The sequence below is a fragment of the Salvelinus fontinalis genome, chromosome 4 (genome assembly GCF_029448725.1).
Source record: "Salvelinus fontinalis isolate EN_2023a chromosome 4, ASM2944872v1, whole genome shotgun sequence".
Taxonomy (NCBI): Eukaryota; Metazoa; Chordata; class Actinopteri; order Salmoniformes; family Salmonidae; genus Salvelinus; species Salvelinus fontinalis.
The window spans coordinates 46,739,953-46,757,274 of NC_074668.1; the positions used below are offsets into that span (position 1 = coordinate 46,739,953).

Consider the following 17,322-nt stretch of genomic DNA (forward strand, 5'->3'; position numbering starts at 1 on the left):
GTTAAAAGCATTGGGTTGGTGCAACCACAGCTAGAGAGTGTCCTGTGTGGCTCAGTTGGCAAAGCATGGTACTTGCAAAGCCTGGGCTGTGGGTTTAATTCCACAAGGGACTAGTATGAAAATGTTTGTACTCACCATGTAAGTCGCTTTGAATAAGAGCATTTTCTACATTACTCAAATGTTAAGGTCACTGCTGTCCACACTGACTAGCAAAGCATATGGGACAAAGGATGCTGTATGCATTACTGCCTGCTAATCAGCATTGGCCTTTTGACCCAACTTGCTTCCCACTTCCTAGCTGTCAGATAAAAAAAACGTCATGACAGGCCTGATGGAAACAGCAAATTTGTCGGTAAACTTTCCGAATGTTGACGAAACAAAATATGCTAGACAAGGTGGGATCTTTTTGCGTCTGTAAAATTAATTATGCAGGCCTCCTGTATGGCGCAGCAGTCTAAGGCACTGCGAGCTTGAGGCGTCACTACAGACCCGGGTTTGATCTCAGGCTGTGTCAAAACCGGCAGTGACCGGAATCCCATAGGGTGGCGCACAATTAGCCCAGCATCGTCCTGGTTAGGAGAGGGTTTGGCCGGGGGGGCTTTACTTGGCTCATTGCGCTCTAGCGACTCCTTTTGGCAGGCCGTGCCCCTGCAGGCTGAATCCGGTCATCAGTTGAACAGTGTTTCCTCTGACACATTGCGGTGCGACTGGCTGCTGGGTTAAGGTATGTTGTGGTATGTTGTGTGGTCCTTCCACTGCGACTCGGGAAAGAATGCAGTTTATTAGGCTACAGATGAAATAAGTGATGAACTATGATGAACTATGATGAACTTCACAAGGTGGTGAACGTGCACGCCACAGGAGGACAGGTACATAGTAATGGCTGGAGCAGAATTAGTGGAATGGTGTCAAATACTTCAGACAAATACGTGTTTGATGCCATTCCATTTGCGTTGTTCCAGCCATTATTATGAGCCGTCCTCCCCTCAGCAACCTCCCGTGGTGCACGCAGTGATTGATGCTCCTTTCCAATAAATATCAAGGGATTTATTCTGGAGACATGATGATCGATGCTTGGCTGCCTCTTGACAAATAACAATTATCTTTCTCTTTTGTCTATAAAAATTTCATGCCAGGGTTTCCCAAACTCGGTCCTCAGGACCCCAAGAGGTGCACGTTTAGTTTTGTGCCCTAGCACTACACAGCTGATAAAAATAATCAACTAATCATCAAGCTTTGATAATTTGAATCAGGTGTGTAGTGTTAGGGCAAAAACCAAAACATGCACTCCTTGGGATCCCGAGGACCGAGTTTGGGAAACCCTGATGTAGGCTATCCTACCCGCACTGTATCTGCGAGCTGTTGGCTAGAACACATGTGCCAAGACCAGAGTGGGCACATTCACAATATACTGTAACCATTTTTTGTTTGCTGACAAAACCATCAGTAGAGTTGAAAAAGTGATGGAAACCCATTTAACTTGTATTCTTTATTTGGTACCTGGGAATTTAACTGTAAAATGTATGTGCACTACATCATCACGCACAGCCTTTAATCCGAAACAGGTCAATTTGATGGAAACACATCTCTGGTGGAAAAATGTGCATTATTGTTTTTATGCAGATTGTATAATACTTGCATGGAAATCTGTCGCCAATTGGATGGAAACCTAGCTTATAAATCTGGTACATTTCTGTGCTGCAGTGAAAGACATAACACTCTCACACACAAACATACTGATACTCAAACACACACCCTGACACCACAGGAGGTTGGTGGCACCTTAATTGGGGAGGACAGCTCATAGTAATGGCTGGAACAGAATAAAGGGAATGGTATCGAACTCCTTCCATTCACTCCATTCCAGCCATTATTATGAGTCGTCCTCCCCTCAGCAGCCTCCTGTGCCTGACACACTCAGCCTGCTTCCCCGGCCATGTCATTATGTCAATCACTTCTTGCTTGAGTGGTACCATCTGCCCTCCAATAAAGCCACGCACAGCGGATCACTGTGCAAAGCCCCTGCTTAGCCCCACCAGCCGCCCGGCTGCTGGGCCTCATATCACATCACTAGAGTTAAGACTCACCAACTCACCAGTCAAACTAAAATTACATCTGTTACTTTTTATACTCACCCTATTCACCCCTGCCACCCTCCTTTTTGGCAGCCAAGCCATGGATGTCTTTGGAATATTGACAAGAGTGTTGACAGAGAGAGAGAATGTGAGAGAGAGAGATTGTGTGTGTGTGTGTGTGTGTGTACGTTCATAGGTGTGTGCAGAAAGTGTGTAATGATGACAAGGGGGTCATTTTTGGAGGAAGGGTTGAGTCACATGATGAAACATGATGACTTCATCCAGATTTACGCATTCCATGCATGGGTTATTGACATATATGATACTTAAACTGAGTGTACAAAACAATAGGAACACCTGCTCTTTCCATGACCTAGACTGACCAGGTGAAAGTTGTAATCCCTTATTGATGTCACCTGTTAAATCCACTACAATCAGTGAAGATGAAGGGGACGAGACAGTTTAAAGAAGGATTTTTAAGCCTTGAGACATGGATTGTGTATATGTGGCATTCTAAGGGTGAATGAACAAGACAAAATATTTAAGTGCCTTTGAATTGGGTATGATAGTAGGTGCCAGGAGCACCTGTTTGAGTGTGTCAAGAACTTTTTTTCTCCGCTCAACAGTTTCACGTGTGTATCAAGAATGGTACACCGCCCAAAGGACATCTAGCCAACTTGATAGAACTGTTGGAAGCATTGGAGCCAACATCCCTGTGGAATGCTTTTGGCACGCTCAACAAATTGAGGCTGTTCTGAGGGCAAAAGGGGGTGCAACTCAATATAAGGAAGGCATGACACATACTTTGTTCCTTTCTCACTTCCTTGTTCTCATCATTTGACTCAATGTCAAACTATGTATAGAGCTCACTTAATTGGTCAGGTGTGATATCCATGACATCGCTTGAAGTTTAAAAAAAAAAATTGGTTACTATGGCAACTTTTTCATGATGTGTTTTTGGTGAAGGTATCTCTGTAGGATCCTTCTCGTTATTGCCAGTTACACCACAAGACATTTCTTTCTCACTGTGTTTGGATTGTGTATGTCGTTTGATGGATGAATGCTATTATTGGCCGTGTCAGGTAATTGGAATCCATTGGATTGTGTTTACATCGGTTTGAGGTAGCTTTTGATTACTTGATCATCATCTTGCTTAAGAGAAGAAAGAATAACAACCCTGCAGAGGTTTAGTATGTTAGAACTATAACCACAGAGTGCCTTGACGGGAAAAGTAAGCCCCACAATTCATCTTTATAGATCTTTGGTTTTCTATCCCCCTTGTTTTCTCTGCCAGTCATAGACTACCCTTTTCAAAAAGCACCTTATACCAAGTCTCCATGGCCTTACATGGTTCCAAAAATACGTCTCCACACGTGTGTCTGTGAGCGCCATGTTGATTTTGTCTATCCCCACCAGATGCGTTCATGAAACGTAGGTTAAAATACCAAAACCAACTGTGAACCAACTATATTAATTTGGGGACAGGTCGAAACACACAAGAAAGATTCATGGACATTTAGATAGCTTGCTGTTGCTAGTTAATTTGTCCTGGGAGATAAACATTGGGTTGTTATTTTACATGAAATGCTTATGGTCCTTTTTTTAGCTGGATCTTATGTAGAATTTTGACCCATTGTGTGTTCTCTACTCAATTAATCCACAGTAATTAATACGACAATTAATCCACAGATAAAAAGGGAAAATCTAGTCAGTTTTTAGTTTTCTTTGATTCATCTCTCCTCCTTCATCCTTCTTCTTCTGTGAATTGTATATGGCATTTAGCAACCAACTTTAAAGTGCATTAACGCCACCAACTGGACTGGAGTTTGGACCTTATTCATCTTTCAATCACCCACGTTGGTATAGGTATATGCATGTAACAACCAATGAGTAGATGGGAGAGGCGGGACTTGGAGCGCATCAAGCGTCTAAAATAGAACCAAGTTCTATTTGAGCGCATGGCTACACAGACACCCTCGAGCAGTTTGGATGAAATTATTGAATAACATGTACTTTAAAAAAAAATGGCAACACTCGCACACGCAACGCAGCCGGTTTGGTCAATAGCTTCGACCATTTCAACGAACCAGCATATTTTTTTTTCTTCTCAGAACTCTAACTTCATTGGAACTATTGTTATTCATAGTTCCAACTATGGTCCCCTTAGGATTCCCTTACAGTCCCCTAAAGGATTTTTGTTGATGTGTGGGCTACAAAGTAATAAGGAATTTTACACCCTGGATGTATCAACATTTTCAACACTCTCCAACAGTCAACTACAGGGCAATGAGGAAAAGCAATGAAAAGCACACTATCACTTCTTCAGTAGGGTTAAGGGCCTCAAAAGTTGGCATTTAAAGTGTGATGAAATGCAGTATAATTCCAAAGGGTAGGCAGAGTGGTGATAACACATAGAAGGGTCTTTATGTATGCAAGCTGATATCATCATCCTCCCACTGGTTAGTGTAGGAAATCATTTTATTTGAAATTATACGAAACATGAGGGTTGCATTCCATCCGTTTAGCCTGTGGGTAATGCACTGTGGGACTGTGGCGGTTGCCTGACGACTCAAACGGAATTCTTTTGCTGCTCTATGTTCACTACATACTTCAGTCTGAGACTGCCATCGTTGATGTTGTTGGTGGTGACATCAAAATGAGGGGTGTTGTACAAAACAAAGTCATCAGCTTTTGGATCACCTCTAACCAATCAGAGTATCAAAGCCAACCCATGTGTGTTTTGGCTCTGGCCAAAGTTTCTTGGACAAATCAGAAAGTTTCGAATGTGTTTACGTTCTAGAAATCGTCTGGGAGGGATTCCTATCCAGACTCATTGGATAGGAGTAAGTCGTTTGGGTAGCCAGGCAACCAAAGGACACCACAGAGCAAGAGAAACAAGTCGCTCCACACAGCGCCTCACACTTTCAAGAAAGACTTCCTCCCACCCTTCTCTTCTGCATGGCCTTGAGGTTTCCTGAAACAAATTGACTGTTCTCACTGAACAGAGTGTCAAATCATTTGAAGAACTACAGACTAGAGAGAGAGAGAGAGAGACAGAAACAGAGACAGAGACAAAGAGACAAAGAGACAAAGAGAGAGACAGAGACAGAGACAGAGACAGAGACAGAGACAGAGACAGAGACAGAGACAGAGACTGAGAGAGAGGGGTCAAAGGCACCTCTACAACTCTTACTTCGAATGTCTGTTATTTTCTTTAGTCAAGGTCTCTGGGCCTTCGGAACATTGTTGGCACTCTGTCGACTAAGCCACTGTGTTAGGTGGAGGACCCCAGTGTACCGCAGCGCAGGGCTGTGGAGGCTTGAGGGTAACGGCTGCATCGTGGGTTCAAGGGCACGTCAATATGGAGGGGGCCTCTCAACAGGCTGTTAGGTGGATGATAATGTGCCTCCCTGAGTCGTGTGTCTCTCTCTCGTTGCCCAAGGGAGCTGGTGGGAGGCCAGAGAGCGAGGACTTTCAGGAGATATGAGACGTTTTTAACCCACCCCTACCCTGGCACATTGTATGTTAAAACCATAACGCTTAGTCTCAGCTCTGCTGGTTTGCTTTCCAGAAGCTCAATCAGCATGGTGCCAAACGCCAAATGGTGCCAAAAGCCGAACGCTTCATTCCAAAATTGACTGAATACTGAGGATCTGAATAAATAGTTCTCTCATAGTTTATTTTCCTATTTTTCTTTTTACAGGTACAGGTACAGTAAGTTGAATGCTCATTTACAACAGTAGCCTGAAGAGGAACAGCGTTGAATGTGTGGATTGGAAGCTGGGGAGGATCAGAGTGTGTAGGATCTTCGGGGCGAAACTGTGGTAAACTAAGGACGTAATACAAGTAGACTAATGCATTACTTCACAATGCCCCCCCCCCCCCCCCCCATAAGTACTCTGAGGTCTTTTATCATTTATGATTGAACTGGCACAGGGAGTGTAAATAGGAAGCACATTTTACACATCTACACGTTCTTATGAAACTAAATGACAGATTTTAGCGTCGTCAAGTCATTCCTAATATACCAGAGTCAGAAAGGAAAAACATAGATTTATGGAATTTTAAATTAGTTGAGACAAACTTCTTATGATGCAGTAACGCATAGTTGTGTAATGTAAAGGATTTTCGAAAATCTCTCTTGATGATTGGGTTTGGGTATATAAGTTTCCGCTCTATGTTTATTCCTGAAAGATAAAAAAAAGTAAAAAATATTCCGTATCTTGTGTGGCCCTTTATGTTCTATTGTACTGAATGTCTTCTCTGGCTGTTAGAAACACAGCTACAGAGGACCTTTCCTCATTCAAAAAGGTCAGGCTTGTCATTTATAGTGAGGCTCTTTACATCCACGTCTGCTTGCGCAAATGAGAAGAGGACGTCGGGGGCCAAATAAACCGCAGTAGGAAATCTCTCCAAGCTCAGAGAGAGACTATGATGTGTGGCTCAAATGGTACCCTGATGTAACCACATTGTGCTTGACAAATTCATGGGACTAGCTTGGGACTGTGTGTGTGTTGGTGTCAAAGTTTGAGTCGTACTGTAATGGCAGTCACTTTCAAACCAATTTACTCCCAAGCCTCATCAGCTCTTGAAATATTATTAAGCAGCTTGTATCGTAAGCAAGAGAGATTATTGAAGATATTATGATGGTCACAGAATGAGCAATGGTCACAGGAATGTAGTGTATATGTGACTGTGAATTATATCACCAGATATAAGTGCTTGGTTAAATTTCAGGGGACTGAGTTACATTTTCATAATATGAATACCATGAATCTTCACAGTAATATCTTCACTCTAATCCACTAGTCATCTCTTACTATTGTCTCCAATGCTGAAGATAATACAAAGCACTTGGGAATAAAGTTAGAGCTGTACAATATTGTGCCAGTGTAACATCCATCTCAGTAGTTGTAGGCCATGACTTACACTGGCAGCACTGTGTCGGAGGAGGGTCTCAGAAATCCTGGTCCTTGTGTCAGACACCGTCATTCAGTAGCAGGGTACTGGGTTCAAGCCTTTGAAAACACTTTCAGTAAGAAATAGATCGATAATGTGTTTAAGTCTGGAGCTAATTATATTGTTGTTTGACTCGATTATCAGTTGTCTCTCTCTCTTGTTAGTAAAACTAATGTCCTACATCCCCGGATTTGACATCTGTGATGCTTCAAGGAAAGAAACATCACTATTAGATACAGAGGACAGGTGACACAATATATAAGAAGAACTTACAGAACTGTATGTTAAATTCAATTAAAGTTACTAATTTGTACACATTTAGCAAGATTGCAACATTGTATTTCTATATTGTCTGATTCATTCATTTCCTTTTTTATCTTAGTATTGCTTATTGGATACTACAGATGTAGGATCTTAATTTGAGGCAGTTTGTTACAGCAGGAGAAGAATCCTGTAGAAACAGGAAATGTGAATTATTGTATGGATTATAATTAATGGACATTTTTTGTAGGGGTTGATACATTTTTCGTAAGGGAAAATCAAGTCTGAAATTTCTAAGTGAAAATTAAAAACTTCGGAAGCCTTTTTAAACCTCATACACAAGACTTAACTTTCCCCCCATTGCAGGAAAATCGAAAATCGATCAAATGAAGATCCTACATCTGTACCCTTCTATAAATGACAGTGTACTCCATTTGACTTTTTGACTTCTAATAACACTGTCTGGCTATGAGCCTAGCTGTCCACGGCCTCACTGCCACGCCTCCCTTTAGTAATGACCGTCTCTAATACAGGTGGACACTGAACTTCAAAGAGGAGTGAATGTATCTCAAACTGTATCTCCTCATCGTAAAATGACTAAACCGTGGTGGCAACAGGTTAAAAAATGGCTGAATAAATATTCACATACGAAATAGAAAATAATGGATTCTACAGAGCTATTAACAGCAAAAGAGGTCCTCTTCTGTATGTTGACTTCATTGAGCCTAAACCACTGTTGCGTAATTGTAGCCTTCATTCATATCCAGTAGTGAGTTTCATGAGCTAAAACACAGTTCCAAGAGACCCAATTAAATACTGTCTCAGTGTTATGTGTTGTATTTTATAGAGGGGGACGGTGCTACACAGAGTCCCTCATATTGGACAATGTATCAGTTATAATTAGGGCCTGAGTTTTTCACCAATAGACCCGACAGGAAAAACAGAACCATAGTTATAGTCTATAACTAGACTGTAGTGCTTCGTTGAATCCCTGTCCACAGAGTCTAGGATATGGGTGCTTGGTCCCTGAGTGTGTGATCGACAGAGAAAGTGGGTAACACGTGTGTAGGGCCTTGTTATACAGTAGCCCATAATTACAGTCCATAACTAGGGTCACTACTTCAGTTTCAGATGAAGTGATTGGAATGTATTGTTTTATAGTAATTGTGGGTTTTATTGTCTAGAGTTTTACGTGGACAGGTCACATGTTCAGAAGAAAATGTGTTCCTGACTAGAGAGCACCAATACCAAATAACCAGTCTGACAGACTGAGAGTGACAATTATCCACTTGTGTAACATCCCATACACTTCTTCTGACACTCAGAGCTCTAGCAACCATAACCTAACCTCTGGGGACAGAGAGCCAAGGGAGTGCAACATCAGTCTTGGGGGCCAGAATCAATTTAAACTACTGTCTGTACACCACACACGACTACTTCTGAAAATTGGAGGCATTAACCTGTGAGGAGAACCTACTGGTTACAGCTCCCAAAACCATTATGTGATTTTACTCAACTCTAAGAAAATTGGATGCTTATGTGTAACTGGGTAAATACTGTAAAGTGGGTTGGAGTGACGTGAGATCCATCGGTAGAATGCATTTCAGCCGGAACACCACAATCTGTATTATCCATCAGAATTGAATAATAATGCTTAATTCTACCTTGGGATTCTCAAAAGGCAGTTGAATAAGCAAAGACAAGGGGCATGGTTCGGGAGACGCTAGAAGATGCAAGAAAATCACAGTGACTGCCACAAGCTACTAAGATTCTGTATGGAGACTTATAATGAATTTTAAATATGCCGAATAACTTGCCCTTGGTCAATATCAAGGGAATAATAAATTAACTTTCTAATTTCAATATCAGGACAAGATAGGAAATTAGCAACATTAATGGCAGCATTAATGATATCTTGGGGCAAAATATGACTCATAGCCAGTATGTTTTTCTCTTTTTTCCCTCCTAACCCACAGTCTCATCCCGCCGACAGATATCACTGGCGGACAGAAATATATGACAAAACTCTGTGTGAAACATAAACAACATATTGGCAAACCGTGTCGATTGAAAGAATTGTATAGAGTATAGAGTGTTTAATTAAAGATGTAAAAAAAATAGACAATGTAATCACAGCAAATTATTCCTTGAAGAACAACGCCCAGTTTACTATAAGTGTATGTTACATTAGGTTACAGTGCAAACAAAGATCAATACAAAACTCAATAAAACAGAAATTCCACCATGTAGAGGAATAGGTTTTTATTGGCTGGACAGTAGAACAAATTCAATAGTTGCACAAAATAACACAAACAAAGTACCAACAAGGCCTGCCGATTTCATTTATTCATAGACATTCAGTTGAACAGAAGAAACTATAAATACTTTCTGGAAGGGTAAAAAACTTTATAAATACCACTGTACAAATGTACAACTGTAGATCCGTCATCTTTGTTTGAACAAGAAAGCGTTGCTCCTTCAAATACATTAACATCAGAAAGAGCAAGGACAGCATCAAGTATGACATAATGGTGATGGTGGTGGTGATGATGATGATGGTGAAGATGATGATGATGATGATGATGATTGTACTGCAGCAAAAAATAGTAGGCCTATCAGATACAGTGCCTTGCAAAAGTATTCATCCCCTTTGGCGTTTTTCCTATTTTTTTTGCATTACAACCTGTAATTTAAATGTATTTTTTATTTGGATTGCATGTAATGGACATACACAAAAAAGTCCAAATTGGTGAAGTGAAATGAAAAAAATTACTTGTTCCAAAATATTCTAAAAAAATAAAAAAAAACTGAAAAGTGGTGCATGCATATGTATTCGCCCCTTTTGCTATGAAGCCCCTAAATAAGATCTGGTGCAACCAATTACCTTCAAAGTCACATAATTATTTAAATAAAGTCTACCTGTGTGCAATCAATCTAAGTGTCACATGATCTGTCATATGATCTCAGTATATATACACCTATTCTGAAAGGCCCCAGAGTCTGCAACACCACTAAGCAAGGGGCACCACCAAGCAAGCGACACCATGAAGACCAAGGAGCTCTCCAAGCAGGTCAGGGACAAAGTTGTGGAGAAGTACTGATCAGGGTTGGGTTATAAAAAAAGATCAGAAACTTTGAACATCCCACGGAGCACCATTAAATCCAGTATTAAAACATGGAAAGAATGTGGCATCACGACAAACCTGCCAAGAGAGGGCCGCCCACCAAAACTCACCGACCAGGCAAGGAGGGCATTAATCAGAGAGGCAGCAAAGAGACCAAAGATAACCCTGAAGGAGCTGCAAAGCTTCACAGCGGAGATTGGAGTATCTGTCCATAGGACCACTTTAAACCGTACACTCCACAGAGCTGGGCTTTACGGAAGAGTGGCCAGAAAAAAGCCATTGCTTAAAGAAAAAAATAAGCAAACACAATTGGTGTTCGCCAAATGAATAGTTATGCACGCTCAAGTTCTGTTTTTTTGTCTTATTTCTTGTTTCACATAAAAAAATATTTTGCATCTTCAGTGGTAGGCATGTTGTGTAAATCAAATGATTCAACCCCCCCCAAAAAAACTATTTTAATTCCAGGTTGTAAGGCAACAAAATAGGAAAAATGCCAAGGGGGTGAATACTTTCACAAGCGACTGTAAGGAAAGCAACATACATTTCATGGAGTTCACAGAGGTATTTGCTCTGGATAAAACATTCAAAATAACCACAAAATATCAGTATATAAGGTGGAGAAGAAGATTTTCAGACACTCAAACCTATAAAAGAAATTGACCCCAAAATTTTTTGGGGGTTAAATCAGTTTATTTTGTAAAATGTCATAGAAAAATGTATAGGCAAAGAATGCTATTCAAACAACTCAATCATATGGTTTACATGTGCTACAATGTAGAGTACATTCTCAGGTGGACAAGGTTTTGTGAAGATACTGTACAGTAAGAGCTACCTACCTAGACCAGAAACTTCCTCCTTGACTCAACTGTACTGTACCAGACTGTAGTACTAATCCCTTCTGCATCATTGTACCCATTGTACATTGTTGTACTTTAACAGTCAGACTAAGAAATGGGTACTGTAGAATGATGTTCTTCAGTTCACTGAGAATGAGAATAAAAGGTGCTATCTACAATCGAAAGTAGTCTTTTCAAGGACAGCTGAAGAACTTTTTTTTTTTTTTTTTTTAAACCTAAGATTCTACTGCTCTGAAGTTGTTTCAGTAATAATCAGGTTGTTGCTGAGTGTTTTTTACAGGCCTGGATGATTACATTATGGGACTAAGTAAATCAAATCAAATCAAATCAAATCTTAAGTAGGTGTGGAAGTGGTTCAAAGCAGGCTGCAGTCAGCATGTAGCCTATGCATGAACCAAGTATGTTTTACTGTTAGGCCTCCATACAACATACAAAATAAGACCTTGTCTTTTTCCTATTTGGATTTTTTTTTGGGGGGGGGGGGGGGGCATTCCATTATTAACATTATAAACATATCTCTCTCTGGCAGATTGGGTGGATTTATTTAGCATTTTCCCTACTAAAAGCTGCTTTGCCAGAAGGTCGGTGGCATGTGGTGCGGTGGCGGGACTCGTGTCAGCGGAGAGGTTGTCAGGCTTTAAGGTCTGTATGATGGAATGAATTGTGCTGGTGGCTATAGAGTTCTGTAGAGCTCTCCTCTCCTCTCTCATACGATCATGAGCTGATCTCTGTCTTTAAGTCCTGCTGCTCTTGCTCTCACCAGGCCTTGGTTACAGCAGTGCATACGGGAGGCTCAGGGGCAAATGTAAGAGCAACAGGACCGAAAGGCATTTGGTTTGTCCACTGCCCACATTTGCCTCTCAGAACACAGTCATGAAACGTCAGAACCATAGAACAGCACACGGGGTCAAAACATAACCTCCATACATTTCATGTGTCATTAAATCCAGTCATATATAGGCGAAACGTGGTGGGGACTAATAGTGGAAGAAACTGGCCATAATCTATGCTGATATGTATTGAAAGATACAAGACTAACTCTTGCTGTAGAACACATTTGATGTGGAAGTCATTCAAGGTCACGATTTACCAATATTCATAGTCTATTCGGTATATGTCTGATACAAATTGGAAAGATTAGACCTATTCCATGTTTTTATGCACTATTAAGCATTAATATGTTTAAGTTGCGTTTGCCAAAAGGGCATGGGAGTGTCTGCATTAAAAACAGCAGAGCAGGCAGGGACAGACAAAGATGACTCATGAATGAATTCCTTTTTGTTGTTGCTCCCGCATGGAATTTAATCAAATTTAAGGAGTAGGAGTAAGAGGTGGAGGAGCGGAGCATGTTGTCAATGCTGTTTTAAGTGCAGTTGCCAATTAGAGTACAGGGAGAATTCATATTTAATTTCCAACTCAATTAGTGAATCAAAAATAGGGGTGCTCATTATCAGATCACTCTCCCTTCAACACTTGCTAGGCTATTTAGTCAAATCTGCTCTAATGTGAATTATTTGTAAATCACATGAGCTGTGAAGGATTTATACTTCAGTAGGCAGAACCACAGCATCACAAACACCATCCGCCTATACGCAACGCTATTTGGAGTGCAGCCAAATACTCCATATCAATTCATTGATTATTGGGCTATGTCCCAAATGGCATCCTATTCCCTATATTGTGCACTGGTCAAAAGTAATGCACTATATAGGGAATAGTATGCCATATCAATAGCCCACGAGGGAGAAACAAAAATAATATTTCGTAAGGCGGATGAGAAAAAAGTATGCCGTGAAGTCATAACATATTTGGGATATGGTATATGAAAATGAGAGAGTGGATTAAGCATTTTGTCTGCTGTAGCGGCAAATTCATTTACTCCATATCTGTATGTTTAATCAGACACGCTACACTCATAGAAAAAAAGGTGCTCTCTAGAAACCTGAAAGGGTTCTTTGGCTGTCCCCTTAGGAGAACACTTTGACTAACCCTTTTTGGTTGCAGGTAGAACCCACCTTTATACAGAGGGTTCTACATTGAACCCAAAAGGGTTCTTCTATGGAGACAGCTGAAGAACCCTTTTTCTAAGAGTGTAGATGCGTGGGGGGTGTACTGATCATAAACACACACATTACCCGCACACGTACTGACACACACATAAACACACAGAAACAAACACTCATACAAACATGAACACATACACACGCGCACAGTCACACACCACACACACACACACACGCATGCACCCACACATGTGCCCACACACACACACACACACAATTGCCTACTCACAACATACACCTACAGTAAACAAACAAACAAACACATAATTCTGACCAATTAGCTCTTTCTCACCACCTGCCTTCTCCCATTAGCTCTCCAAACTCTACAGGAATGACTAGGGTGTAAAAGTCCCATCAACTAGACTAGAGGTATGTTTAAAACAACAACTACACTGGTGAGGAATATCAATAAGCTGTTTTAATGCTCTTATGGGGACACATCCAAGCCCTGTCTAGTAACGGTTTAGTTTGTGCATAATTATCTAATTCATTCAATGGAAACCGCTTAATTTTGTCAGTTCAGCCAATTGTCGTTCAGCCAATTATATCACTTTATTAAAGAGTTTGCAGATTCCTAAGTTAGCAGACCTTGTAATAGAGTTGGTTACGTGGAGTCACTTTTGTTAAAAGTTTAGTTTATATGTCGGGTCTGGGCTTTTCAACACCAACCTGCTTAAGATCACATTCTCTCTGTGCTTCTTTGCCACAGAACAACAACAAACAAGCCAAAAAGAAAAGCGCATTAAAACCAAATTTCACACAAAGGTCCCCTTCAAAAATCTTGCTCCATTCAATAATTATTTTGACCAAACCATCCAGTAAGACATTAACAATTCCTGAAGCAGATAACTGGGGAAAAAGGGGTGGGTGACTTTTATGGATGTACCGTGTTTATGGATATGTATGTGCCGTATGTTCCTCTCAATGACAGCTCAGTAGCTAATAACAAAGTAATATCAATTGGTAATGTGCAGTACTCTATATGGGGTTGACAATGTCGGAGTTGATTGGTCAAATTATTTGAATTCCATTTCGTTCCATTTTTTTATCTGTAGCCTGATGCCAGTTTCTCTAGAGATAAGTTAGATCAAGCTCAAACTGTGTGATGTAGTAGGGAGTTGTAGTTTCCAACAGGCCAATATTCAACATAGTTTAGTGCAGAGAATGTGGTAATCAAATACAATGACCATAATCCATTGCGCGCCTACTTGTACGGTCTGTGTCGAGCAGAGAGAAAAGAGAAGAACCTGCGATCGAGATGGATAGAGAGCAGTTGCTTTGCATGGTTTCTCTTCTTGAAAATACATGATCTAAGTGATTTATAGTTGGCATTCAGCAGTCATAAAAGTATGCCTTATTTACTTTGAAGAACTACTAAAATTGTGTTTTTGTCAGACAGCATAAGCAGCAGCTCTATAGAGATGAGATGATGACTGGGAATGAAATAATAAAGTCATCAAATAAAACAAGTGTAATTTACACAACAAATTAATTCCAGCTGATATATTTGATTAAACTAAAGTAATGTGAATAAATGATTGTAGTAAGCAGTAATGGGCAGTCCCTACCATCATAGGACTTCTATTAATTGTTTTATTCTGTGTTGTTACAGCATTCAACCCATATAATGTATTTAATGTCGTCCCCCCCCCCAAAAAAATAGAAATCGAAAACCTTATTTTTTTCATAATCGAACCGAAACAGAATCGACCTCAAAAAGCACAATTCGCTCAGCACTACTGGTGGATGTGTGCACACTGAAGTGAAGGGGAGAAGAGAAGTTGCTCATTCTGTCAAAAAACAAGCGTGATGGGGAAAGAAGAAAACATAGTATAACGTTATTTATTGAAATTTCATGGAAAGTGTAAGGACCGAATGAACTCATCCAGAAGACTATCTTCATGGTCATTATACTGGAACATAAACACCAGTTGTGATATGAGTTATTGGCTTGTTTTCACCAAAGTACTTCCAAGCTGTTGAAGGAGTTGGACAGGGTAAATAGCTATATGCTGAAATGGAGTCAATTTTATGAACATGTCCATATTTAAATAAATAAAAACTCTGTCTTAGTGGATCTTGGATGTGATGAGGATGACGTAAAGTATCTGGAGGTAAATGGGATGCAATATGTCACTTTTAAGAATTAGCCACAAAGCTGGAAAACTGTGTGTTTACAGATTAATGAACACTGTTGCAAATGACAAATGTGCAAATGAGATGGATGTGAAAATTAGATGTACCTGTATGGAATGAATGAATAATGGACTCCAAAGATTTTAGATGTTGTTTTGGGAAAAAGTTTTAGGCATACTGTAGAGCGGAAAAAGGCATCTCTGTTGATCTGTTCTGTAGACTGTATGTAGTCTGTCTGTCTTCTCTTCTCAACCCCTCTGGCAGTGTAAGGTCAAGGGTCAGGTGTCGTAACCCCCACAGGTTCCCATCAGGTGATGGCTAGAGAGAGTGTGTGTTTGGGGTGAGGGCCAAGGCAGAGGGGGTCGAAGCAGAGGCTTAGGGGGTTGGGAAAGGTTGGGGCATATAAGGCCGAGGCCGGGGGTAGAGGAGGCTGAGAGAGGAGGTGGGCAAGTGAGGCTAAAGCAAGAGGATGGGGAAAGCTGATTGAGCTCTGGGTGGAGGGGTTTGCGGGGAACGGGGAGAGTTGAGAAGAGGGGACAGGGGGGTGCGCAAGTGATGGAGCAGAAGCAAGCTGAAGGAGCTGGGGACAAGCTTCACCACGCAAAGACACAGTCCCATGGTTACTTCTGTTACAGCCTGGAGCAGAAGAAGGAAAGTAAGGAAAAACAAGAAACAACATTAAGTCAGTTAGTGGTCTTCCTTAAACCTTTAAACCTTGCAACGCCCTGAGGAACACCAAGATAGCGAGACGAAATAGAGAAAATTAGATCCAAACACCCACAGAAACACACACACTGACACACACTAACGTACAAACACGAATTCCCACTTGGACTACATGACAGGGGCATAATTTAAAATTTAGAAAACGAGACGTTTGATAAATTATCTAGATCTGGAAGGGATATTTTGTTTAGATATTTATTTACAGTATCTATTTATGATCATCCAACTATTTATGTTGCACCTTCAACTCCCTGATACTAGCTGAGCAGATCTATACAGCAGCATGACATTGTTTGGCATCTAGCAGAACTACAATAGGCCTTCGCTATTCTGAGAGGCTCACTGGTACAGTATTCATTTAGCTGGCAGATGGACCAACATGGGGAGTGCTGCAGGGAAGGAAAGGGTCACATCACATCCTGCCTGCTCTCTTTTCTTTTATGTAAGGTTTATTTTGGGCTTCTACAGTATGAACTGACGTGTGTCTGCCATGTGGCTGTCAGTGAGGGAACCAGAACTACCCTTTGGGTATCTGTCCAGTCCCAGGGGATTTCTCTCTTATTTGGCCACTAGATTCTTAATCCAAATAATATCCCAAAATAATCCAAAAAGGTTGTGAGCAATGCACAATGTTGTATGGCTGAAAAGATTTGTGGGGTTAGGAATGTGGAAAAATGTAATGTAGTTGTCACGACTTCCACCGAAGTTGGTCCCTCTCCTTGTTCGGGCGGTGTTCGGCGGTCGACGTCACCGATCTTCTAGCCATCACTGATCCATTTTTCATTTTCCATTGGTTTTGTCTTGTCTTCCTTCACACCTGGTTCCAATCCCATCAATTACATGTTGTGTATTTAACCCTCTGTTTCCCATCATGTCCTTGTCGGAGATTGTTTGTTTGTATGTTCGTGTATTATGTATTGGTGCACGACGGGTTCTTGTACCCACTTTTATTTATCTTGTAATTTTGGTTTTGGAGTTTTGTTAAGTCTATTTAACGACTCCTTTTATACCAAGTTCGATTCTCCTGCGCCTGACTTCCCTGCCACCTACACACACACACACTATTACAGTAGTCAATCAAGGGCGACTAAAAGTCTTGGCATGAATTTGAGTTGTTGGC

At 40.8% G+C, this 17,322-nt stretch overlaps 1 protein-coding gene across 1 annotated transcript in view; it reads right to left on the reverse strand.

Annotated features, from left to right (window-relative positions):
• Positions 1-9,542: 9,542 nt before the first annotated feature.
• Positions 9,543-17,322, reverse strand: part of ksr2 (kinase suppressor of ras 2) — a 197,218-nt gene continuing 189,438 nt past the window's right edge. Inside the window, exon 23 of the mRNA XM_055920366.1 lies at positions 9,543-16,112. Coding sequence (XP_055776341.1) covers positions 16,106-16,112 — 7 coding nt within the window. The 3' untranslated portion in view covers positions 9,543-16,105. The remainder of the gene's footprint in view (positions 16,113-17,322) is intronic.